The 26360-nt window shown below is 43.1% G+C and overlaps 1 protein-coding gene across 2 annotated transcripts in view; it reads left to right on the top strand.

The window, feature by feature from the left end:
• The window catches only part of CYB5R4 (cytochrome b5 reductase 4), a 1195924-nt gene that overhangs the window by 956457 nt on the left and 213107 nt on the right, over positions 1-26360 (top strand). For both annotated transcript variants that reach the window (XM_078648153.1, XM_078648152.1), the window contains one exon: positions 15643-15793. In XM_078648153.1, coding sequence (XP_078504279.1) covers positions 15643-15793 — 151 coding nt within the window. The remainder of the gene's footprint in view (positions 1-15642; positions 15794-26360) is intronic.

Here is a 26360-nt window from a genome sequence, read left to right on the forward strand (position 1 = left end):
AGTGTCTGAAAAAAGACAAGATTATGCAGGTGGGTGGGGAACCGGATAATAATCAGGGGGGTGTGCCAATAGTTAATACTGATCCTCTTGTAATTTCACGTCCCTCAGTCGAGTGCACCCCTAATAGGAACCCCCTTCCCCTTCTCCCTCCTAAGGCCCTAACATTGGCCAAAAAGTCTAACTTATATGTCAGGCAAAATGTAGAAGAGGGCTGCATTCAAAGAAAGAAATTGACAATAGACTTACCTCCTGATGCAAGTCCCCTTGTAGTTGTTCTAGCGGGAGTCCCTGAGTTAGACGCTTCGGCCAGAGAATCATTTACGTCACTCAAAAATAAAGTTGCCAGCTGGATGAATAAAAATAGACCTCTCCCTGCCCAAATCTGTAGTGAGATTTTGATGGTTAGAAGGGTGACCTGGGTGGGCAACACCATTAAAAACATTAGTGGTGACTGTGTACTGGTCAACTTCAGGGACCCAAGGTCTGTTTCCCATATATGTGATTGGCCGTATCGTGAACTTGAGACAACTATCCAGCCCCTTCCATTGTCTTTCTTTTATCCACCTTGTCTTCTGTGCTCTAACTCAGGGACAGATGAGGGCTGAGTGAGAGTGGAAGCTAGAGGAGGGAGTAGGGGCACCAGGGACAGGTCCGATAATACCCATTTGTCTAGCCAATTTTTGAACCACAATCGGTACAGCTGCTTGGACATGGTCGATTGACTACAGTCCAAGCATGTGGTGACCTATGGACCAAGGGTAACGGATGGATGTAACAACACTCCGACTAAGCCTAGTAGGAGTACCATATGTAGCCAACTAGCTAGGACTCAAGGTAGTAACCAGGCAGAGAATAACCATTTAAGGTCACTGGTATGCCCACCTTATGGTACCATTAACCAGTCTAATCCGGTTGTTGGTCCAAATACTGCATCTACTTTGCCGGGCACTTCGAACACACTGAGTTCTAATAAAATAGGTCCCAGGCTTCCTATTGGGGGAACCACTACTAGTGCCAAACCAGGCTCTTTGCTCATATTGTCTTGGAACCTGGCAGGTCTGTGCAATAAAATGGCCTGTCCGGAGTTGGGATCGTTCATAGACAAGAACGATGTGTGTCTCTTCCAGGAAACTTGGGCCAGAGAGGAGCAAACACGTATTGATTTCGCCGCATTTAATGTACCGGCGGGGTGGGGGGGGAAGGGACGGCCGTCCGGGGGTCTCACCATTTGGGTGGCCTCCCACTTGGGATGTAAGGCCAAGTCTTTGAATACACTGTCCGAGGATGTCCAATGCGTGGTCTTAGAGTGGCCAAACGCCGTCAAACTCGCCCTGGTCAATGTGTATTCTAGACCCGTGAATATAACAAGTGAGTGGAGAACCATTGAGGAACTGTCTTTATTCCTAAATACCATCCCCTGTGGCACCTCGTTTGTAGTAGGGGGTGATCTGAACTGTCATTATGAGCCACTAATAGGCTTGATGGATGGCGCAGTTCTGGAAGAAGACAATTATTGGGCAATACCACCAACAGCTGCCCCCTCACCCAGGTCATGGAAGCCCTTAGCCGTTCAAATCATGGCACTAACACTTAACCATTCAATCAGGGCTTGTAATGGACGCGTGCAATCTGATATCCCCCCAAAATGCACATTCAATAAGCCAGGACAGGAGTCGTGGCTGGATTACATACTGGTCGAAACTTGTTCTTGGTCCAAAGTCATTGACTTCAGGGTTATCCCAAGAGATGAGAGCGATCATAATGCGCTAAATCTGGAAATGTCTTTTCCTGGCATTGTTAAAGACAACTATGAGGGCAGTGATGACCGTGACTTGAGGATGACTCTATCCAATGATAGACGCAGAGTCAGGTGGGATAAATTAGTAGCACATCCTGAGGACGTTGCCAAGCTCTATGTTCGGATCGTCCCTGTATTTGAAGAGGTTAGTGCTCTAACCCGCAACCCCATTCCCCGGACATGCATCAAAAGCTTTGGGCCCTTCATGGGGATTTAACCAGCAATCTGGCAGAGGTGCTCAATCCCTGCGTGACAAAGCGGACGATTAGGGGTAATAGACCCTCATGGTTCAATGCCGCCTGCAGAAAGGCAAAGGCAGACTTAGTTTTGTCTGTGAAACAAAACATTAATAAACCATTAATACAAGCTAGGAGAACTGAATACAAGCGCTTAATGCGCTGTGCCAATGTGGAATGAGACCATGATAACTGGGTGAATCTAACCGCTGCCCTTGCAACTAGAGACTCACGTGAATTTTGATCAATTGTGAACACGGGGTCTGGCGAGCCATCATCGGCCGTTGAAGCAAATATAGCCGCCAATGTGTGGGAGGACCACTTCCTTGCCCTGTATGTAGCGGATAATGTTGAACTAGTTGGGGACCCAGGGGGGACGTTGCCAAATCCGACCCCACAATTTGATGGGGAGGACTTTACTAAAGAGGAGGTCTGTGTTGCAATATCCAAACTTGCAGCTGAAAAAACCCCGGGGTTGGATAAACTCCCGGGCGACCTCTTTAAGCACGAGCCCAAGGTATGGGCCCCATATTTATTAGCTATCTTCAATGCAGTCTTGAGGGGCATGGCGGTCCCCTGTACTTGGCTGGACGCAGAGATTGTCCCTATCTTCAAGAAGGGCTCTCCTCTGCTCCCAGCACACTACAGGCCCATCAGCCTCATCGATGTGCTGCAAAAGATCTTCGCAAGGCTGATCTTAGATCGCCTCCAGGAATGGATTGATGAACATTCAATTTTGAGTCCCTACCAGGCAGGGTTTAGAAAAAATATATCCACAATGGACCAAATTTTCCGCCTGACCCTATTGTTCTGGAAAACTGTCAGGATTGGGGGCGGTAGTTTATACATGGTCTTTGTGGATTTACGCGCGGCCTTTGATTTGGTCCCACGAGGGAAACTCTGGTCTGTGCTCCTAGAGTTGGGTATCCCACCCCAACCCCTGAATATACTAATGAGGCTCCATGAGGAGACTTTCGCACGGGTTAGGTGTGTGTCATCTAGATTCCCCGTTGACCGGGGGGTGAGACAGGGGTGCGTTTTAGCACACACTCTCTTTTGCCTCTACGTCAATGGGGTAATCGCCCATCTTAACGGGATACCGAATAGTGATGCCCCAAGCTTGCCGGCAGCAGGGTGCCTGTGATTATGTTCGCAGACGACACGCTGCTGCTGTCTAAATCTCCAATGGGGATCCAACGTGTGTTGGATGGTTTTGAGGCCTTTTGTGTTGATCGGGGCTTAGAGATAAATGCCCTCAAAACTAAATTTATGATTTTTAATCCCCCTGCAACTACACGCCCAAATCCTAGTATAGGCACCACTAAGTTGGAAAGGGTTCAGTTTTTCGAATATTTGGGGGTGACTATAAATGAAAGTATGACTTGGGACCCCCATCAAATCGAATCCCAACTCAAACTGGCCCAATTAGCAGGGGGTATTCTTAAGCTCTCTAACACATTCACCATCAAACCTATTGGCCCACCCCTGGAGATATATAAAATGCAAGCAAGGGGGGCAGTCACCTATGGCGGCGAACTCTGAGGCTACTTGTGTAGACCCGAGATTGTTGTCACTGAAAGCAAATTTCCTAAGCAGCTGTTATCCTTGCCCTACAGTACTCCTCTGCTACAGCTGAGGCTCGTTATGGGCCTTAGATCAATAGACGAGGGCCTGGGATTTAGACCGCTAACATTTTGGCGGAGGCTCTGGATCACACCGGAGCTCCTTAACTATAGGCAGGAACTTTCAGAAATGTTAAGCCTACCGAATGTGGGGAAAATCCCATGGTTCAAGTACATAAAAAATGAATGTGGGAAACTGGGAGTACCACTACTGTGGTCCGATCCGGAGACAGCTTGCAACACGGTTTCACGCAAGCACCTGGCAAGACAATACTATGACAACAAATTAACTGCCTCCATACACAACCCACAAATCGGCATCCTAACTGAATATTTTTTTTAAGTTAAAGATTTTTATTATTTTGAACATGTCTTGGATGATATTTTTCCTAGTCTAACTAGAAAATTATACCTACAATGGAGATATGGCACCCTACCAATTAGAGCCCTTACCAGCAAATGGTGCCTATCTTCACCAACAAATTGCCCCGGCTGTAAATGTGATCTGGAAAATGACCTGCATATTTTGTTTTTTTGTCCAGTGTACCAAAAGTCAAGAAGGTACTGGCTCATACCTCTCTGCAAAAATTTGGGATTTACTCATTGTATGCAGGCTTATAGAATTCTTAAAACAGATCTAACTAGTTCGATTGTTTTTGCTGTAGCAAAATTTTTGACAGAAATGTGGCATAAGCGCAGGTTTTTGACAAATACTGTTTAAATGTATTCGCACAAGCACTTTATAACTGACTGCTATAGAAGATATAATGGATGTACACTAATTGCTAGGTTTATTATGTATCAATTTGAACTTTTTATTTGCTCGTGTTCAATTGAAATTATTTATCATCCTTGTAATTTGTATTTTTTAAACAATGTTTTGAGCATCTTTTATGGTAAAAAATTTGCCGAAATAAAGATAAAGAATCGAAAAGGTTTGTGTGACAAGGGAATAATAGAGCCCATTTAGTCTTCTTTGTGGTTGTCTCCATTGGTGGTGGCTTGAAAACATAATGGGGATTTGAGGGTCTTCTTAGACTTGTGCAGCTTGAACAAAGTCAATTCTCATCCCCTTCCAAAACTTTTAGATCTTCTGGCACTTATAACAGGAGCGAAGTGGTTAAGTAAATTAGACCTAGCTTCTGCTTACCATCCAGTAGTCTTAGATGATGAGTCAAGCCATTACACTGCATTTGTCTCACCCATAGGTACCTTCCAGTACTGTAGAGTATAATGTAACAGCTTCTTAAGGGGATGAATGGTGTGGCGGCTTTTCAGTATGATGTGTTGAGTTTTACACCCTCTATAGAGGAGAATAACAGTATTCTTGACAAAGGGTTATCCATTTTCCAGCAAAAGGGTATCGTACTAAAATTGGGAAAATTTGAGATTCTAAAAAAACAAGGTTGAATACTTGGTTACATGTTATCAGGTGATGGTATTGAACCAAGGCCTGGCTTAGTAGATGCCATTATCAATGCTGAAGCTCCTGCTGACAAAACTACATTGAAAGCATGTTTAAGCCTAAGTGAATTTTATTTGAGATTCATTTCAGATTATGCAAAGCATGTCAAGGTGCTAACATGCTTGTAAAAAAAAAATGCAGTGTTTTGTTGGGCTGCTAAAAGTCAAGATGAATTTGTCTGGATCAAACGTCAACTTGCGATTTCCCAAGTGTTGAAACCTTTCGATCCAAACTTGCCATGTTGTATAACTGTGGATGCCAGTAATCATGGGGTGGGAACTGTCTTTTGAGAGCTGGTGTGTGGGTCAGGGTACAGTGCTGTGTTATAATGTGTAGTCAAATGGTGCATGAAATAAACTCAGAAACTCCTAGCATTTTAGTGCATCAATGTCTGTGATGTTGTGAGTGGTTAGTGTATGATAAGGATCCGCCTTTCCTTATAAAAAAATTATAATATTAATAAATCCACCAGCCAGGCCTTCTGTCTCTTCTTGTCAATGTTATGCTTTTCCCCTGTATTGTTGCATTCTGGGAGAGTTTGTGGGTCTCTTAACTCTTAAGGCCTCATCAAATTGCAGATTCATCTGATTCTCTTCAGGGACACTTTTGAGTGCATTACGAGAGATAAGTCCCACAATTGTTTCCCACCCAATGTTTCAAGGATTTACCCCCAGATTCATCAAGAACACATTTTGCTATTCCTTAATAGCGAAAAATACCGATTCGCTATTAAGGAATAGCAAAATGCTATGCATCAAGAAATCACTACAAAAATAGTGATTTCTAATAATTCCTTAATTGCGACTCGCGTCGCAATTAAGGAATATCTCCCCATTTATTCCTATGGGCCTAGAGGCCCATAGGAATGCATGGGAAGACAATCTCAATTTGCTAATCGCAATTAGCGATTTGCAAATTGAGATTGCGATTTCCAGGGTGCAGGGGTGTCCAAAGGACACCCTGTTGCACCCCTGAAATGGATGTGTGCACATATGTTGCGCACACACATGCCCTTAGGGCATGTGTGTGCGCAACATGAAACTTTGAAAAATGCACTTTAGTGCATTTTTCACAGTTTTTGCAAATTACCACGAAGATTTACTTCATGGTAATTTGCGTGTCCTAATAGCGAATTCGCTATTTTTTTCACTTTCATGCATTGCATTTAAGGAATCTCAATTTGAGATTCCTTAAATGCAAAGAATCGCAATTTAGCAAATTCTTAATTAGCGATTTTTGCATTTGGGATGATGTATCCCAAATGCAAAAATACCGCTCGCATGAGAATCTGGCCCTTTGCAAGCGGATTTAAGCTTGATGAATCTGGCCCTTAGTCTTATTTGACTTTCTCAATTTGTGGTCTTTTCAGGCATATTTTTAACTTTTTGGGGTTCTTAGTTGCACTCAATTGAGCTTCCGGCTCTGCTCTCCAAATGAAGCACATAGGCTCAGTATAAATGGACTGCTCAGCATTTGTTTTTTAGGTCTCACCTAGGCAGCACGCATGCACTGCTCTAGGAGATGACCTTTAGCAATCCGTCTGCTCCTTTTCAAGCACACTCGTGCTTGTGGCTGCATCCACCTTGCGGGAGCGAGCAGCAGCACGCATGGGCCATATGTTTGTAACTAACGTAGCCGCTGCTCGCTCCCGCAAGGTGGATGCCGCCACGAGTATGAGTGTTTAGCATGAGTGCTTAATACTCGCATTTTCAATTTCTTGAGTGCTTAAAATTTTATTTTTCAATTTCTTTTTTTTTTCCCCCACTATGAACTGCTTGTTTTTCTTTTTTTTCTTTTCGTAACATGTTTTAATTAAACGTTTCTGTCAGTTTTTGTTTTTGCCGTCGCTTTTTTGTGTGCTCTTTGTCACTGCCACTTCCTGCATGGGCCGCACTCTGCAGTCAGCGCTGCTTGGGCCCTCCTCCCGTCTCTACCTCCGCTGCCTCTACCCGTTGGCCGCAAGCGCTGCTTCCAGGGGTTTCCTTTCAACCCTACCGGGAGGTGTGGTGCCGTTTGTTCCCTTCACCCTTGCGAGCCTCCTCTTCAGGCCATCGCAGGCCGTGCCGGGCCCGTCCCAGCAGGCCTTTTAAACAGGCTCCGATCTCCACAGGGAGCAGGCTGGGCACACTCACAATCCTCCTTCCGCAAGCCCAAGGACAGACCCATCTGCAAGCATGAGCGTCGAGGTGTACGGACCCAGCTCTCAGATCCTCACCTTCCTGGACATGAAGGAGGCCGAGCTGCTGGGCGCTGACACCCAGGGCTCCGAGTTAGAGTTCCCAGACTTCACCCTGCCCAGCCAGACGCAGACTCCGGGGCAGAGCCAGAACCAGCTGGATGGACATGTTAGTGTGTCCTACCTGTCATCTAAGTGCCCTCCCGTACTCCTCTTCCGCATTGCCCTCCTGCCCGATCATAGACTCTCTTGTGAATACTTCAACCGTTTTTAACAATATTTTTCATACATTTTTTATCTTAAATATCACCTGTCTTTTTAAAGAAACACACAATATGACCATTTGCTTTTTTAGTTAAAATAACTTAATGGTGCAACATTCCACACTTTTGTGGATTCTCAAGCACTGCAAATAACAGAGGTTACTGTTCTGCAATTTGTTCTATTGAATTTCAGACTGATGGACACTGTGTCTGCTTTGTGGGAGCAGAAAATTCAGCCTGCAGAACACTGCCTTGTCGGAGGTACGATCTTTTGCTTAGAGCCATCCTGCTAGCATTTTCAGTTCTATGTACCTGTTGACTTAGCCAATACCCGTCAAGTAATCACTATAGTTTTTAGTCACTTTAATAAAGTTTTCAAAAATATCAATATTCTCTCTTTGAAACCTCCAGATACTACTAAGAGCTTGCGAGTTGCCCTAAATGCGGAAGCGCATTCCTAAATAAAGTTGTAAGATACACCAATATGTCATACTTGATAGCTGGACTTGGACGCTAATGCATGATATTGTTTTCTTCTCATCCACTGCAGCGCCAAAGCACAGCCTGCTGGCCAAGAGTTCATCTGAACTGTATTGACGGTGCTTCCACCCTCTGCCTATATCCCTGAATGCCTGTGGCTAAAATCAGTTGCCTCCACATACACCAATGTCACAGAACATTTAACTGGCTCTCTGTTGAGCTCAACAAACTACCTGTGCTAAGCATGTCCCCTTTACAACTCTTGCTTGCATATAAGAGCATGTTCTGCATGACTACCTGCGCGAGTGCAGCTTGATACGTTTTCTTGGCTACCTTTAAAAGAGGCTCTCCTTCCTGGAGACTGGGTCTTGTGCCTATAAGCAGGACAAGAATGCATAATCGTGTTGTTTCGGTATATGGAGTGACACGCTCTAAGGGCAGCAGTGAACTAGTTAAGTTACACATGCTGTCACAGTTCACAAAGACTGAGACACTGCACCATTGGTAGACTTGTGGTACGTACTCTTGATAGTATTAAAAAAAGTTGCTTTCAATGTATGTGGCCAGAGTATGTATTTTGCCCTGGACGATGCAAACCACAAATTGCCTTTTAGTCTTGAAGCGCTCCTTACCGTCCCCAAATAGCAATTTCTTAACTACTGATTTCCTTTGGACACCCTGTTGGGGACCTTAATATTTTTTGACACACGTGGTAGATTTTCTGTAAGCTCGAAGATTCTTGGGTATACTAGTTATCTACGCTAACATCGTGTCGAAGAAAATGTTGGGAAGTACTATGAGTGTTATTATGAGGTTAGCAGGGGGGGGAAACTAAGAACGTGAATGAATATCACGAATAGCTAAATGTGTTACATATCAGCCTAAATGAATGTAAGTCGCATTATCTACCAAGAGGAATGTAGAAGTTTTCTTTCTTCATTTGGCTTCAGCTTTGCATCCGCCGTCGGCAAAGAACAATGGCTGCGTGCTAATCAGCATGAGTGTCACAACCGGCAGACTCTTCTGTGTTACAAAGTCCTTTCCCAGCTAGCTGAGTCACTTTTGTATTACAGACCCACAAAGTAAAATGATAACAATGAAAATGAAGTGCTCGTTGCCAGGTGATGTGGCAGGGTATCCCAATGTCGTGCTCAAGACACGCATGAAATCACAAGAACTGTTCTGCTTTCGAAATACAGACATGCAGACCTTCGGTACAAAATAAGAAACAGGTACAAATGCAAAGTCAAAAGGGGATTGGTACAATGCATTTCTTGGTAAACAATATATGGGACGTCACATGCCATTATAATCACATATCATAAAAGCAATTGGTGCATACCAGTGAGGTAATTATCATGCATTGTCAGCAGGTCAATACGACGTAGGTTATATGGCAGAGGAGATAGGTTAAGGTGAAAGGTTAAGGAATTGTCCTTCCTCAGATGTACGGGGTTTATCAGCATGTTAAAGAATTTAGGATTATGAGTCTCTTCGCATCCAAGTGGACTGTTACTGCGTTAGCGGTTCATTTTAGCTATGCTTCTCTCTACACGTAAGTCATCGATAGAACCATGAAGCGACATCCTGTACATTACTTACCAACTGAATTACATCCATGAATAGGTACTGCAGAGGTAGAATGGCGTCAGGGTCTCTAGTAGGCAATGCCGCTTCCTTGTTCTGACTTCACTTTACCGTGGTAACTACTGGTCTGTTAAAAGAAGGATATACATAATAGGCGACGTGTCATGGTTTCCAGGCTTCAGACTGATTTGCATATAGCCATGTCTGAACTGGGGTGGCAGAGTGGGCTAAAGAACGGTGATGGATCAAACCCAGATCTTTTGACTGGGTGTGAGTGTTTGATTGGTTCAGATGCTCCGTCCATCACCACCCCCTTTTGTATGGTTTCCAGGCTTGCCATTGAAAAGCTTACATTCACTACCTGCCTCAAATGTATACCAGCAAAGAGCAGACTAACCTCATTGTGGATTGTGTGAGAGCAATTATTGAGCTTGGTTCCATCCAGTAACCCACCCTTGGCACTAAATGAAAGATGTGTAGCAGCGGTTGCTTTATTCTTTTTTCTTCTTTTTTTAAAGTGCAGCTCCCTGGGGTGCCTCTTCCTTTAAAAAGCAAAACATGCTCTAGTTTGGACTCTGAATCCGGATTGTAAGGCGAAACAATTAAGTAAGTTTACATGGCATTATGAGGTTTTACATTTTGTTGGGGTTTCAGTCTCGTGGCTACTAAAAGGAAGGCGGTATTTAGAACTGGAAATCAGGCGACTGCTTACATACAATCCAATTCCGACTTTAAATTTCGCAAAAAAATATTAAAGATTGGACGGTCAAACAACGCAAATACACTACAATCTCAGGGGGATAATATTTTAGAGGATAAAGCTGACTGTAGTGCCATATCAACAAACATGTCACACAACTGTTGGCTCACTATACCACTAGGCATTGTGGTGGGGTGTTGTGATCCTAGTTAGTGGTAAGATTCACAGGATACTAGGAGCTGCAGAATAGACTGCTTATTATGCCTTTATGATCTCCCTGTCATTTTCTTTGCCATCTGAGCAGCGAGCAGTGTACTTATAGTTATACTTAAGTCTACTTAGGTTTCATTGGAAGTTCATTGAAAGTCTTTTTAGACCACGGTGCACTTGCCGTATTTATTGTCCTGCCGCATCCCTGCTTCCACAGGTTCCCCCTCCTGCAGGTTTCTCACCCTCCTGCCTCAGTGCCAGTTCCCCTATCTCCCAGGTCTAATTAAGGAGGCCGCTGTGTGGGCATGCCAAAGGCAAGCTTTTCTATACCCGTCCACGCTTGGAACGAGCCCAGCGCCTGAACCCCTGGACATTCTTCCCCAAGACCCAGAACGCACCAGCAACTACTGGCCTTTTCTCCTGTCAACACTGCTGCTTCACTTTCAGAGCCAAAGCAACCAACAACACTGCAGGTTCCCCCAATGCGACCGCACCCGCCAAGTTGACGAGACCATAACAATTCAACTCCAGTACATCCTACTCAATCCTCTATCACTCAGTAAACACTCCACGGAGATCTGGGATGTGATATCATCCCTCACCCGGACCCCATCTTCACCACAAAAGCAAGGTTGAACCCGGCATCTGCACCAGACTTCGACTCTGCCATCTCCGAAAGCTACAAGATGATGCACCGGGACCAAACCAACAAACAAGGAGGTGGAATCACTACTGTTCACAAGGATACCATTGGCTGCACAACATCCCCAGACGGTCCTACCCCGATTATGGAACACATCAACTTCCAGCTCCACACAGAAGGAAAAATCATCCTTGCCTGCAGACCACCAGGACCACACCCCAGATTCTGTGATGCCATCCCAGATCTCATCAACCCATTCGCAATTGACTCTAAACACTTTTATCTTCCTATGGAACATCAACTTCACCTCCATGACCCCAGTGACACTAATACTATTGACCTCCTGTAGAGCATGAGCAACATCAGCCTCGAGCAACTCGTCTCAGGCCTCATCCGCATCACGGAAAACATGTTAGACCACATTGTCACCTCCAGCAACAGAGTCAAGACTAGACACATCACTTAACTCACCTGGTCTGACTACCACGCTGTCCACTTCACCATCTCAGGACCTACCCACTCCAGAGACTGGAAAAAGATATCAGAAGACCAGTGGATCAATGCTGTATGTTCCTGCCTCCCAGACTCTACACAAGACCTAGATAAAGCAGCAAAAAACTTCTCTCAATGGATCACAGAATGCGCTGACACCATCGTCCCCTCCAAAACAGTCAAGGTCAAAGGACCAACCAAAAAAGCAAGCTGATTAAATTAAGAATGGCACTCCACCAAATGCAACTGCCGTCAACTAGAAACTAGGTAGTGCAGCAGCAAAAACACTGCACCGCCTTCCAAACCGCTCTTAACCAGTACTACCACTTACTGAAAGACACCTAGAAGAATGCCCTAGCAGACTGCATCAAAGCTAGCACAAACCGCTGCAAGGAAATCTTCACCACTGTGAGAGAGTTCTCCAGTCCCACAGCCACCGAGAATAACATCACCCCTCCCAGGAACTGTGCGACAAACTTGCTGACTTTTTCCACAACAAAATCTCAGCTATCTCCAAGAAGTTTGAACGCCAACCCTCCACCGCCGAAAGCATCGACCAGCTCATACCCACAAACACATACCCTAAAGTCCTGCTCACGCACTGAGACCCCTCACCACACAAGACACTATCGCTTTCATGACCTTTGCCCGCAAGACATCATCAACCTCGGATGCAGGACAGTTGCTGATAAGCTCAGGAAGGTCCGGAAAACCACCGTCACTGCAGCCTCTTTCCCGGAGGACTGGAAACACGTGAAGTGGGCACCCCTCCTGAGAAAACATCTGCAGACACAGCCAATCTGACCCATCTCACTGTTCCCCTATCCAGCTAAAGTCCTTGAGAAGGCAATCTATCACCAACTTACCCAACACCTAGAAGACCACAACCTCCTGGACCCCTTCCAATCTGGATTTGCAGCCAACCAGAGCACCACGACAGCCCTTATCACAGCCAATGATGACATCAGAGTCCTCCTTGACTGCAGAGAAATGGCAGCCCTCATCCTCCTGGACCTGTCCGCCGCATTTGACACTCTCTCCCATCACATACTCACCAACAGACTCCACTACATCAGAATCCAAGGAAATGCCCTAAAATGGATCACTTCGTACCTCACCGGCAGAACCCAAAGATCCGTCCCCCAAGGATCGTCCCTCAGCCTCACCCTTTTCAACACCTACATAACCTCCGTCGCTGGCACTGTCAGATTGCACGGATTCAACATCATCTCCTGCACTCAGCTCATCTTTTTACTGTCCAGAGACCCCTCAACCCCCAAGCCAACTTCCACAGATGTATGATGAACGTCGTGGACTGGACGAAAGACAACTCTCTTAAACTCAACACAGACAAGACAAAAGTCCTCATCTTTGGAAACAACACCTCGCCATGGAACAGCACATGGTAGTCCGCAGAACTTGGTCAACCCCCAGCCTCAACAGACCACGCCTGCCACCTTGGCATCATCCTGGATAGCTGGCTATCCATGAAGAAATAAGTCAACACTATCTCATCCTCCCACTTCCACACCCTGAGCATGCTACGCAAGATCTTCAGGTGGCTCCTGGTAAATACTAGACAGTAACACAGGTCCTCATCACCAGCAGACTAAACTACGGAAACATTTTCTACGTAGGAATCACCACATACCTCCTGAAAAGACTTCAGAAAATACAGAACTCAGCGGCAAGATTCATACTCGACCTCCCCAGAAGGACCCACATCACACCCCATCTCAAGAAATGACTCAGGCACCCAATGCCGCACTATATAAATCTATGATTGATTGATTGAGCTAGTAAGACATCTTTACTTCCTGTTAGGGTTTTATTTCAAAATCCGTTCCTCTTGGGGGGCCCCATATGATGGATTTCACTGCTTCTGGTATACAATTCTGTTACATCAGCAGTTGCTAGATACAATCCTTAAATGACCAGAACAGAATGCTCCCTTGTATATGTCCTGTGCCATAGATTGAGGGCAGAGGAAAAACATCCACCTAGGGAACATATAGAAAATGTTGCAGAGACTCGCTAGATCATTTTCAAGAACAGCCCTACTCTTTTCTGTCTTTGAACAGAAGAAATGCTGAAGGACATGGTAGATCCACACAGATCTTTAGTGTAATCAGAGGTTTAGCAGCTGACTAGAGATTTGGGCTAGTTACTTATGGTAAACCCTTGCATTTACTCTGATCATCAGCAGTTGACCAAAATTGTGTCATTCTGTGCAGACCCTCTTATGCCTCTAGCGGCAAACATATCCAATGTAAATGTGTTATTTAAAAAGCAGTACTGGAGTCTAGTAATGCTTGCAAATACACAGGTGTGCTGAGTGCACAGCTCCTTGCACACTTCCTTGTGTTTGAGATGATGATCCTGCTGAAGTTTAAATGTTCTCTGTATTACTTTCCACCTCACCATAGATGTAGGTTCTTGCTCTGTTAAATACACATAATAAAATCATTCATACATATTTTAAAATGTCACTTGGAATTAGATCATGTGCTCATTAGCACAGTGAAGTGAGAGGTAGTCGGATGGATGAGTGTGACTGAGTATCTCGATGAATAACTTTATGGGTGTGAATGTTAGGATACATGAACTCTGTATGACTGGATTAATGGATGACCGAATGTAGGTGGATTGTATTTATTTATTTAAGTAGCTTATACAGCGCGCAGCTACCCCCGAAGGGGTGTCCCGGCGCTAAAAACAGGAACTCACGACTAAAAAGGGGAAGCAGGAGGAATGTAGGACTAGAATCATGTTCTAGAGAAGAGCCACGTTTTTAATTTACTGCGGAAAAGGGATTCTGAAGGGCAAAACCTGAGGTCAAGTGGGAGGCAGTTCCATAGTTTAGCAGTCGTCACGCTGAACCCTCTGCCGCCCATTCTAGATCGTCGAAAGCGAGGTACAGTCAGGAGACGTAGTTTATTGGATCTCAGAGTTCTCACTGATTGAGATATTACCACTCGCTTTTTCAGATATCCTGGCCCTAGACCGTTGATGGCACGAAAGGCGAGGGTGAGACTCTTGAATTGAATGCGGCTTGCAATGGGGAGCCAGTGTAGCTCTTTGCAATAAAAAGCAACCGACTGACGGTAAGGGATATTTCCAATCAGTCTAGCTGCCGCATTCTGCACGATCTGGAGACGATCAATCAAGTATTGAGGGGCACCAGCGTATAAGCTGTTGGCGTAATCTAAATGGGATGTGATGAGGGCCTGAGTGATAGTTCTACGGACGTCTAAAGGGAGGTAAGGAAAAATCTTTTTAATCATGCGAAGTTTCGCGAAGCAGGCTGAGGTGACCTTGTTAATTTGCGTTTTACAGGAGAGTGAGTCATCGAACTGAAAGCCAAGGTTACGTGCTGATTGGACCGGGGAGGGCGGGGGGTTAAGCGCTGTGGGCCACTCTGGATGCAGGCATGGATGTAAGAATGAAAGCATGGATGTAGGTGGGTGCATGGATTACATGTGGTCTTCGTTGACAACAGATGTAATAGGCACAGTAAGAGTAATATTCTGTATGTACAGTGGCGGGGGCGCGAGTTATAGTCACTTCAGTTTACTATGGCTGGTGATTTTCAGTGTATGTTGTGTTGAAAATGTAACTCTTTGACCGATATGTTCACCTAACTATACCGTCACTTTTACCTTTGTTTTTTTCAGTGATATTTATATAAAACCTTTGAGGTGGCTAGTTATATCTGTGGCCCAAAAAGTGCCCCTCCTCCCGCACCGAAAAATCAGTTCTAGAGACGCCACTAAATAACATTGCCTACATATAAGGATTTAAATCTGTTTTCCAAATCTGGAAAGAAAACGTTTGTTTCCCTTCAGTGAACTGTAAAGAAGTTTTAACTATTTAAAAACAAAAGAGTGATATTTTTTGTTCAAATCTGAACGACTTCAGTGATTCACTCCAGAAGCAGCTGCCTAATTTGCCTGTTTGTTTTGTTCTTTAGGAGACGATCTGTATGTGAGCAGTCCTCAGGGAAGCTTCCAAAAGTCTCAGATTCAAGCTGTAGAAGAGCTGTTTCTTTTGGCAGCTGGCACCGGGTTTACACCAATGGTCAAACTGCTGAGTGACGTTTTGACCAATAATTCCAGTCTCAGGTATGTTTTAAACTATTGTGCTGTAGCAATGATCCGTGCCTTGAACTCGCCCAGGCCTGCTTACAGGTGGGCGATGGAGTCAGTGCATGGTCTTCATTCATGTTATGGTCAGCAAAAAGCATTTTATGAACGTAAAATACCAATCCTGATTCACAAAATCAGTAGAGGTGGAACTGTACGGTTCAAATTGGTAATTAGAAATGTGGAAATGTGACTATATGGCATAATGACTATATTTGAAGGTTGAGATTGACATGTTTCTGACTGGGCCGTCCTCCAAAGACCCTGAACACCCACAAACTCGTAGATATGCAGGTACTCATGCTTTCTTTCTAGTTGTTTTCCTTCTGGGAAACATATTTTGATTTTCTTGTTTCAGAGGCTGGAATACATGTATTTGTAGAGTGGGAAAAGGAAGGGAACAACCCCATATTCATTGGGTTGTAAGGAGGGAAAATGTTTCATATTTTCACAGGGGCGTAACACAGGGTACCACAGTGAGGGGGAAGGGGTTCCTCACCCTGGAAGTGGGCCCTCACCCACCTACCCTACATTTCTGTCTGGCCAAATAATAAAGGGTACCAGCTGCTGCCTGTCTGCATCCTGCCATGTCCTAGTGGGGAAGCAGAAAGAAACTAAGTTGCAACACGTTGCAATTAATGGGAGCTTGGTGAAAAGGTGCCTTGTCTCTCTGGACCCCTGAGCACGCTAGGCGGAGAAAGAAAGAGTGGCTTAGAGGGGGAAACAAACAGGGCAGAGAAATGAGGGGACAATACAGAGGCCTCCTTTTCAATGCATATAAGTCATCCCTGTGGTAGGCCCCAAACAGCCCAAAGGACAGGAGGCATTGTGCGTAAAACGAAGGACATGTGTTTTCAAGTTCTACGTGTCCTGTTAGTAAAAAAGAAAAAGTGAGAGAGACTTCCATAGAGTATGGTTAGGGAGGAGAGGCTCTAATGAGCAAGGAGTGTAAATGACATCCAAATGAGAGAGAGACATCAGAGAGTGAGGAGAAAGAGAGAGGCTGTAGGGAGTCAGGTGTGCTTTTAGGTGAGAGAGACAGGAGAGGAAAGTGACAGAGAGAGAGGGAGTGAGAGAGGAGAAAGATATAGGATATAAAACGACAGGTGACAAAGTTGCACCAGAGGAGAAAAGTGAGTGATCAGAAGAGATGACCAGTGGAAGATGAAAAAGCAGAGGGGAATAAGAAGGAGCCACCTACAGACCAGTGTGTGAGAGAAAAGTTATAGAGAGAGAGAAAGAGAGAGAGTGAGTGTGTGCGTTCATTCTCGATCTAGCGTAGGTATAGAACACCTGGATGTTTTAACCATGTTGTCAGCCATCCTGTCCTTTACTCAGTGTGGGAACCCCCACTGGGATAACGGCCAGTGTGCTTTGCAAATCTATAGATAGATACAGCAGAGGTAACAGTTTAACAAACAAGCGAGAGGGGAGTGCAACCAGAGGAGAAGAGGTGCGTGTGTGTGAGAGGTGATAGAGCGACAGCTTAAAGACCGAGGAAGACAGGCATTAGGCACACAAAACAGACCATTCATAAACAATATGATTCTACCCATAGTAAAAAAATGTTTTTGTTTTTCTTGATTCAAGAATAGGTGTGTGTCAAGGGTTTTTGCATTCGCAAACGGTGTGAATCGCAAAAATCGTCCGTTTGGGAATGCAAATCCCTTTTTTGGGATGCATCAAGCATTTTGCTTTTTTCGCAATTTAAGAAATCGCAATTTATTTGCGATTTCTTAAATTGCGATTGCATTTAAGAAATCGCAATTTTGCGATTTCTTAAATGCTATGCATGATTTTTTTTAAATTGCGAATTCGCAAATAGGGAGAGGTAAATTACCATGAAGTAGACCTTCATGGTAATTTGCGAAAACTTTGAAAAATGCACAAAAGTGCATTTTTCAAAGTTTCATTTTACACACACACATGCCCTTGGGGCATGTGAGTGTGAAAAATGTACTTAAATCCACATTTCAGGGGTGCAGGGGGGGGTCCTTTGGACCCCCCCCTGCACCCTTGAAATTGCATTCTCATTTTGCGATTCCTTAATTGTGAATCGCAAAATGAGAATGTCTTCCCATTCGTTCCTATGGGCCTCTAGGCCCATAGGAATGAATGGGAAGGGATTCCTTAATTGCGATTCTCAAATTGAGAAGCGCAATTAAGGAATTTGCAGAAATCGCAAAAAAAATTGCGAATTTTTGATGCATTGCTTTTTGCGAATTCTTAATTGCGATTCCTTAATTTTCGTAATTAAGAAATCGCAAAAAGCAATATTGATGCATGTGGCCCTAAGTGTTTGAGGAGTATTTTAAAAACATTTAGGCCCACATGCATCAACAATGCCATTTGCGATTCCTTATTAGCGAAAAATAAGGATTCGCTAATAAGGAATAGCAAAAGGCTGCGCACGAAGAAATCTAAAAAAAAATTGCGATTTCTAAATATTCCCTAATTGCGAGTCGCAATTAAGGAATACCTCCCCAATCATTCCTATGGGTGTAGAGGCCCACAGGAATGAATGGGAAGACATTCTCAATTTGCGATTCGCAATTAGTGAATCGCAAATTGAGAATGCAATTTCAAGGATGCAGGGGTGTCCAATGGACACCCTGTTGCACCCCTCAAATTGATCTGTGCACATATGTTGCGCACACACATGCCCTTAGGGCATGTGTGTGCGCAACATGAAACTTTGTAAAATGCACAAAAGTGCATTTTTCAAAGTTTTTGCAAATTACCATGAAGTTGAACTTCATGGTAATTTGCTCCCCCTATTTGCGAAATCGCAGATTTTTTAACTTTCATGCATTGCCTTTAGGAATCGCTAAATGCGATTCCTTAAATGCAATCGCAATTTGAGAATTCGCAATTAATTGTGAATTCTCAAATTGCGAGGGCCTAGTCCCTTGATGCATCGGAAAAGCAAATTTTGCGATTGCAAACGGACGATTTTTGCGAATCGCACCGTTTGCGATAGCAAAAGGCTTTGATGCATGTGCCTGTTAGTGCTTTTCTTGGACATTTCAAGGATCAGTAACACACACCTGTTCCTGAATCACGAAAAAACAAAAACATTTTTTTACTATATAGGGTAGAATCATAATGTTTATGAATAGTTGTACAGGATATCTTGAGACCTCTTCACTCCCCCCTTTTGTTATTTTTTCACACAAACAGACCAGACAGAGAGAGGTAGGTAAATAGGCCAAGCAGAAAGAAGAAAAAGTTAAGCACAGGCAAAATTTCCGTTATGGCAGCGTATTCTTACATATTTCTGGTAATTTTGTGATAGGCTTCTTATGCGAAATTCCTGGAATAACACACTGTTGTTTGCAGCAAAACGTTAGTGTGAGTTTTTCTGATCTATTGTTTAGCACAAAATGTATCCCCACATTAAAAATGCGTCAAAGGTGCATTTTGCACTAAAATATAGCACCACATGCAGTTTTGCATTGTCCGTAATAACACATAATTTCACTAACCTTTCCTGAAATTTCACATAATTACACAAAAGCAAACTTTGTGAGTTTCACACACCCCTAAAGAAAACGGTAGGGGAGAGGAAGAGACGATGTGGGGGGATGAAATAAAAGGCAGAATGAGGAAAAGATATTTAAAGCAGGGGAGATGTAAGGGATGAAATATGAGAGACACGAGACAGTATATTGATCAGGGTGATCAGATATGGTAGTGGGGAGGGAGAGAAGCAGCGAACAGAACCCGTTTGCCCAATAAAGGCAGTTGGGCACCACACCACTTCTTTTCATATTGTTGGCACTCTGGGCGCTTGAAATTGTAGCTCCACCTCTTCAGTGCTGCTCCTGACCCCTGGCGTGGAAGGAGAAATAAAACACAAAGGGCATATCTGATGGGCTGTAGGTCCATGCTTGGCCCTTCTGTTGTTCAGAGCAGTGATACAAATACTTTGTTTACCAGGACTGGGCCTGAAATCATTGTACACAGGTTTCCAGCAAGCGGTAAAAGGTTAGCTTTGAAAAAAACTGTTGAAGTCTCTATGTAACACTTACAGTGTGATTTACTGTGCTCGGAATTCAATCAGGTCCTGTTCTTACACTCACATTAAGGGGCCCATTTTAAGTTGAGCAGAGCAATATCGATTAAGGGGGTTACGCCCATGCAAAATTACAAATCTGCGAGTTTCCAAGTACGTTTTGCCTCTGCTGAAAGAGTAGGATGAAAATATACTGGCCCATAATTGGGGAAACCAGCAGAATTGAGCCCTGTAAATGCGAGTCCTGTATCTTTTCCCCCAATGTCTGACTCATAATGGCTGGTGACATGGTTGGAGATTCTGTCCAAAATTGATGCTCAGAGTAATGGGATAGAGGGAGGTTAGAAGGGACTGGGAGGCAAGCAGCTGAGGAGTGTCAGTAACTAGAGCAGGATGTAGGTAAGAATTCGACAAGTCCTGCTTGCGTACCCTCATTTAATTTTATATACATTTAAATTAGCCTGCATTTTCATTTATAAACCTGTTGCATTTAGTATAGCATTTGATTTGAAATAGTTTGGTAGCACAGCAATTACTTATATACATATATTTGTATGGTTTATAATACATTCAGTGTGAAAGTGCAACAAGATTAACTTGCATATTCTTGCATTTGCCATCATCTTGCAAGAGGCCTGTCCTTTTCAAAATAACCAGAAAAGGGGATATACACTTGGTACAGACATGTATTAGCCAGAGGGGAATCTTCAACTTCCTAGGAGACTGATTGGTGCGGGTTAAACTGCAGACATCCTCAGTGAAGGCCACCAGCTTCTTTTTTTTTTTAAGTTCAAGTTTATTGAAACCAATCAGAAAGTACAAAATGAAAATGCATCAAGAAATAATAATATACAAGAAATAATGGAATGAAACAATGCCAAAGAAGAAGCAAGTGGAATCAATAAACAAATCACTCTCTTCATGAAAAAAAAAGGAGAGAGAAAAAATACAAAAATAAAAATGAGACAATAAGAGTACAAAGAGCTTGATTAATGTGTGCATAACTTACATTGAATGCGGAAAAGCATGTGAGTATATAATACAGTTGAAAGTGTAGAACTGCAAAATGATATGCAAAAAGACAATGGGAACAGTGGCAATAGAGGGGGAAGAGGGAGAGGAATGGGAAGAAAGGTATTCGGTAAGTGGAATCCAGAGCAGGTCACGTTTAATGGCAAGGGAAACAGGGGAAACATAATTAGTGTCAAGTCTGTGATTAAAACAAATAGCGTTCCACCAGGCGGAGTAAGTAAGTTTTGAAAAATCTTTCCAGTTGGAGGTAATCAAATGGAAGGCAATTGCAATAAAAAGATCTAATAATTTATAATGAGATGGGGATTGAGGCAGGTCCGGGGAAAGGGAGCCTAGAAGAATGGTGGAAGGGGGAAAGGGGAGTTGAAAGTGGAAGATAGTGGAAATACGCGACCAAATTGCACGCCAAAAGGAAGCAACCTTAGGGCAATGAAATAACATATGAGATAGGTCAGCAGAGGGGAAGGAACAGGACCAACAGGCTGGGGAGAGATCAGAGGAGAAGGAGGACAATTTAGACGGAGAACACAAGGCCACCAGCTTCTAAAAAGCCAGGCTGGGCTTGTCAGCTCGGTACGGAACACCATAACAGAGACATAAAGCGATCTTCTCAAGTTCGGAAGAACAAAGCTGTGGTTCGACTGGAGAGTGTGGTATAGAGGCCACCTAAAAAATCTTGACATTTGGTGCTTAAAGAGAAAGGTTGGAAAACAGGGGTTGATTCCATCATGTCTCTCGTAAAATTAAATTAACTTCTGAAATATTGTCACAATGTTGCAATTCTTCTTAATATTTTGTTTGTTCATTGCAATTTTCCAACTATACTTTTTGTTTTTACAGTTACATATATACACATTGTCTGCACCAGATTTGAAAGTTAATTTTTATGAAGTTTTCAAAACATATGCGGATTCTTGTACGTGTTGCTTCATGATGAATGAAGTTCGGAGTGTACTAACTTGCAAGTAATCCTGTAAGTCTCACAAGACTGATAGCTGCCTAGCCATCCTCATGTAATGTGCAAGTGGTTAGTGGGTTGCAGTTCACCAGATACCCTGGCTCCAGTTGGTAAATTCGCACTGAGGCTGGACTTTGGCCAGAGAGTTTAGGGGTCTAACGCATTTTGCATTAAATTGCAATAACCATATCAAATTTAAATAATTTTCTCGAATAATAAATAGTTGCTTATAAAGCACTTCATACATACACACATCAATTGTTTATAAGTATTGCTTAGAACGGGTGTTACAATTGCTCAGTTTAATGGTACTCAATTTACTGATCAGCCTTGCTAGGATTTGTAACTGTGACCCTCAGTTCAATGCAGATTTGTAAGGTGAGTCTTCACTGCTTGCATTTTCTTAAATGCGGATGTTTGTGTATGTGCAATAGTGCATGCATTTGTGTGAAGGTTATGTGGTTCTTGCCCACACCTGGTAACACTTTGGCCCTGGAATATTGATGGTAATTTGTGGCATAGCTGGACACTATTGCCATGATGTTGCCCACCACTTTGACAATGGTTGCCCTGATATAATGCAGTAAATGTTGCCATGTTGTGGACATCCATGACAAGCTAGTGAAGACCTCTGATGGTATGATGGCCTGAGCATGATAGTGGCATATTCTTGGCATCCATGCCTGATGGTCCTTACTGTTGGTACAGTTTGTCCATGGCATAACAGTGGAATTTCTTTGCTTAGTGTGGCACCCATAGCATGTTGGCATCTCTACAGTATGGATGATGCTGGACCTGATATAATTACGTTAATTCTTAGCATATTATGGGCATCCATGGCATGTTGTACATCTCTTGTATGGTGCTGATCCTGGCAGAATGGTGTTAATGCTTGGCATATTTTGGGGATCCATGGTATTATGCCAAATCCTGTATAATACTTGCTCTGACATACGTTGGACAATTCACTGTGGAAATATATGACTTGATGATGCCAACTGTGGGACACAGCTCGCCATGGCGTAATGGCAGTAATTCTTGGTACCAGTAATATTATAGTATCCACTGCAGTGATATTGCTAGCCTGGCCTAATGGTGGTGATTCATGGCATACTTTGTCCCTCTATGGCAGGTTGATGCTCCTCTCTGGAAGTTTGTTGGCTCTGACAGCAACAGTGGTTATTTTTGGCATATTGTGGGCATTCATTGCAAGAGATGATGTAACATGTGCATGTATATCAGAATTTATCCATGTTCGGTTGTAGTACATACGAATTGTTGTACAGGACAAACTGAATTTTGGTCACCTAACATACATGTACTGAACATAAATCAAAAATAGTAAATGTTTTCCCATTAAAATAATCACCCTTTGTTATGGGGAATTGAGTGTATTTTTTGAAAACTGAAAATTTGATGTTTAAGGACAACATTATTGAATTTCCAAATATGCCACATCTGATACGGGAGTAGCAATCACTGTAGTTACATCTATTCGAGTCTTTTATCATTGGTGGGACCTGTCTATTGTGACACCGTTTAAGGGCCTGTAATCTGAGCAATAGCACAAATGTAAATCCGTTTCTTTGCTGTATAGGTCCTAGGATTGTGAAAAGTGTGTTAGTATTTTTAACCCTGCCCCTTTCCATGTCGATTGTCTTTTATTACACATGGCTGAAATCTTTTCAGATTGGGCAGGACAGAACAATTAACATACGTGAAGAAGTGAAGAATGATGCCACGTACAACTGATGGGGCGTGGGAAAATGCATTTTCAGAAGTGTCTCACTGATCTGTGGCAGTTATTTAGGAAAACTGTGATGTGTGAACAGTCCAAAGCCATTAGGGAATGTCAGTATTGCTTGGCCTGAGTGCTCCTTAATATTCCTTTAGAGCTAGGTGCTTTTTAACAAAAATGTGTGAAATCGTGTTATTAAATGCTGTTTATAGTAAAATGATTGTCAACATAGTGTATATTCTAAAATTATTTGCCATTTCATTGCCATTGTTTGGGACTTAACAATCACTTTAAAGTATTTTAAAGTTAAGCACAAGAAGGTAGTTTAGTTTTGATGGAGGCATCTGGGAATGCAACACTTAAAATCCCAGAGGCATCCATGGGCTGAACAGATTTGAATCGCGCTCTGATATGATCTATATTATACATTCACCACTTTCCTAAGTGGACTTTATGCCATCCTTAAAAAATGCATCAATGCCCATTAATGTCTGCGGCTTCATGAAAGAACAAAGAATATTGATTAGATGCAGACCATATGTGGCAGCATGGAGGCCTTTAAGCAAGCCCAACAAATCTGGGCTGCATCCTAGCTCTCAGAGATGTTGGTCCTATTCAGGGCAGCATTGCTCTCCTCAGGATGCCCCATCTTTTATTGTTTTATTATTGTACGTTGGTAGAAATTGCTATTTATGTTTGGGATGTAGCCACCTTAGGCATCTTTTGACAGGGGGTGAATTTTGATTCATTCCACATTCTGGCCATCATTTGTTTGCGTAGCATCATGGTAGGAATAGGCGCCATCCCGATATCCCGAACTAAAGAGACACCGCCAAGTACTGGTCATCCACAACTACACCTCTGGTAACTAAATGGTAGGGAGCCATGAACCAGTACGGTAAATTTGAGGAGAGAATTTGCAAGCTAGTTGTTGCCATTGTAAGTATGTACAGATCTGGGTTGTATTATTTTGGCATCCAGAACATTTAGTTGTGGGCCGTCTCTGATTAAATGCTTATGTTCAATGTTTTGTTCAATATTAATTGATTGCTTGATGTGTTGTGTAACACTGATGTTTCCAAAGAAAACAAATCAGGATTTATATAAAAAAAATACTTTGCAACTTTCAAGGGAAAGGTTGCAGGTATCCACAACGAAGGATTATGTGATGGCTTTGTCTCTTTTTTGGGAAAACCAAAGGAGACTTTGTTCATTTATACCCCTATGTTCACGTTTTGTGGGGGTGTGTTGAGAAGGTTTTCTAGAGAGCCCCACACTACTGTTCTTTGCAGTCACGGCCGGTATGCTGGAGGAGTAGAGGGGCAGGAATAGATGGGGCACTAGGGGCCGCAGAAGAAAAAAAACCACTTGCAGCCATCCCAGTTGCGCTCTTCTGCTCCTCTTCACCTCTTCAGGAAGGCACAGGCTCTCAGAATGCTCTGCGGCCAATCCTGAAACTGCTCTTGCGAATGATAGCAGCTTCAGGATTGGCCTGATCATCCTCGATCTATGCTCCAGGACAGACTGTGAGTATGTACCTGCTCTGTCCAACCCAGCTGTGTTGCTGGGTTGGAGAGAGCTTTCACTGTACATGATGGTTTGGCCCTTCTGAGACGGCCGGCCGAGCCATCATGCGCCATGATGGGAGTGGACTACCACTCTCCTTAGTGCCCATCAATACCAGGTCCTGCTAATAAGTTATTTTTCCTTTTCTTACGTTTTTGGGGGGCAGCACTCTTCTGCCATAGCAGAGAAGATGGTGTTTTGGAACTTGACCCTGTACTTTAGCAGTTTGCACTTACCAAATATTTTCTGATAGCAATAACTTCAACCAAACGAGTGAATGTTTTTTTTATTTAAAAACGCTTTATTCGGTATGCAGTGCACAACCATATAAGCAATTACAAATACACAAGTTAAAATCATCACAAATACATAAATATTAATCATATTGCCATGTTATTAGTAGAAAGAATGGAGACCAAGACATCTGTCTCTTACTGCCTAAGCTAGATGTTGTCACCATTCTAAGTCTGAAGTAATTCTGATTTCAAGTAAATTGCAGAAATGGCAGATATTCTTAACGATGAACATCATGTGCAAATAACGCAATAAAGTGCTTTATTCACTCTGGGCTCGACAATGTGCAAATTTCGCTTTTAAATACCATCAAGAGTTGCAAATTACGCGGATTACGCCGTACGAAGCCCTACATGTTCTAATTTCTCCAGAGTGCAAATTCCGGTGGATACTTCCTTTAATGACCAAGTAAAGTGCATTGTAAGTTTCATTATAAGTTTCCTACTACAGCATATAATCAAAAGAGTGGAATACAGTTTAAATTAACAACCTAAGATGCATTCTTAGACTAGATTATTCAAATATTTCTTAACTGGGATAAAAACGTCATATATCATTTTTTATTTTTTTTAAATAGAACTAGGCTCGATCTACAGGTTTGTTCGGTGCCGTATACAACATTTTATAAACCTTGCCATATTTATAGCTATAGGGTCTGATTCCAGCATTTGAAGAACCAGAAAGGCAGGGCGGCACTGACGGAGACCCAAAATTGTTAATATCGGGATCAGCCAGCGTTTTCTGGGTTCAGAATAAAATTTACAGAAAAGAGTTACATGGAGAAGGGACTGCGTTGAGGTACCATCACACGGACATTGGGTTAGCTGCTTAGACCAGTCGTTTGGAGATGGAAAGGTTACAAAACGATGAAAGATATTTAATCTAAATCTAATCAATTAAAATGTGTCAAAGCTAGATAGGTTCAAAGTTAAAAGGCTGAATC

This window comes from Lissotriton helveticus, chromosome 6, assembly GCF_964261635.1.
Source record: "Lissotriton helveticus chromosome 6, aLisHel1.1, whole genome shotgun sequence".
Lineage (NCBI taxonomy): Eukaryota > Metazoa > Chordata > Amphibia > Caudata > Salamandridae > Lissotriton > Lissotriton helveticus.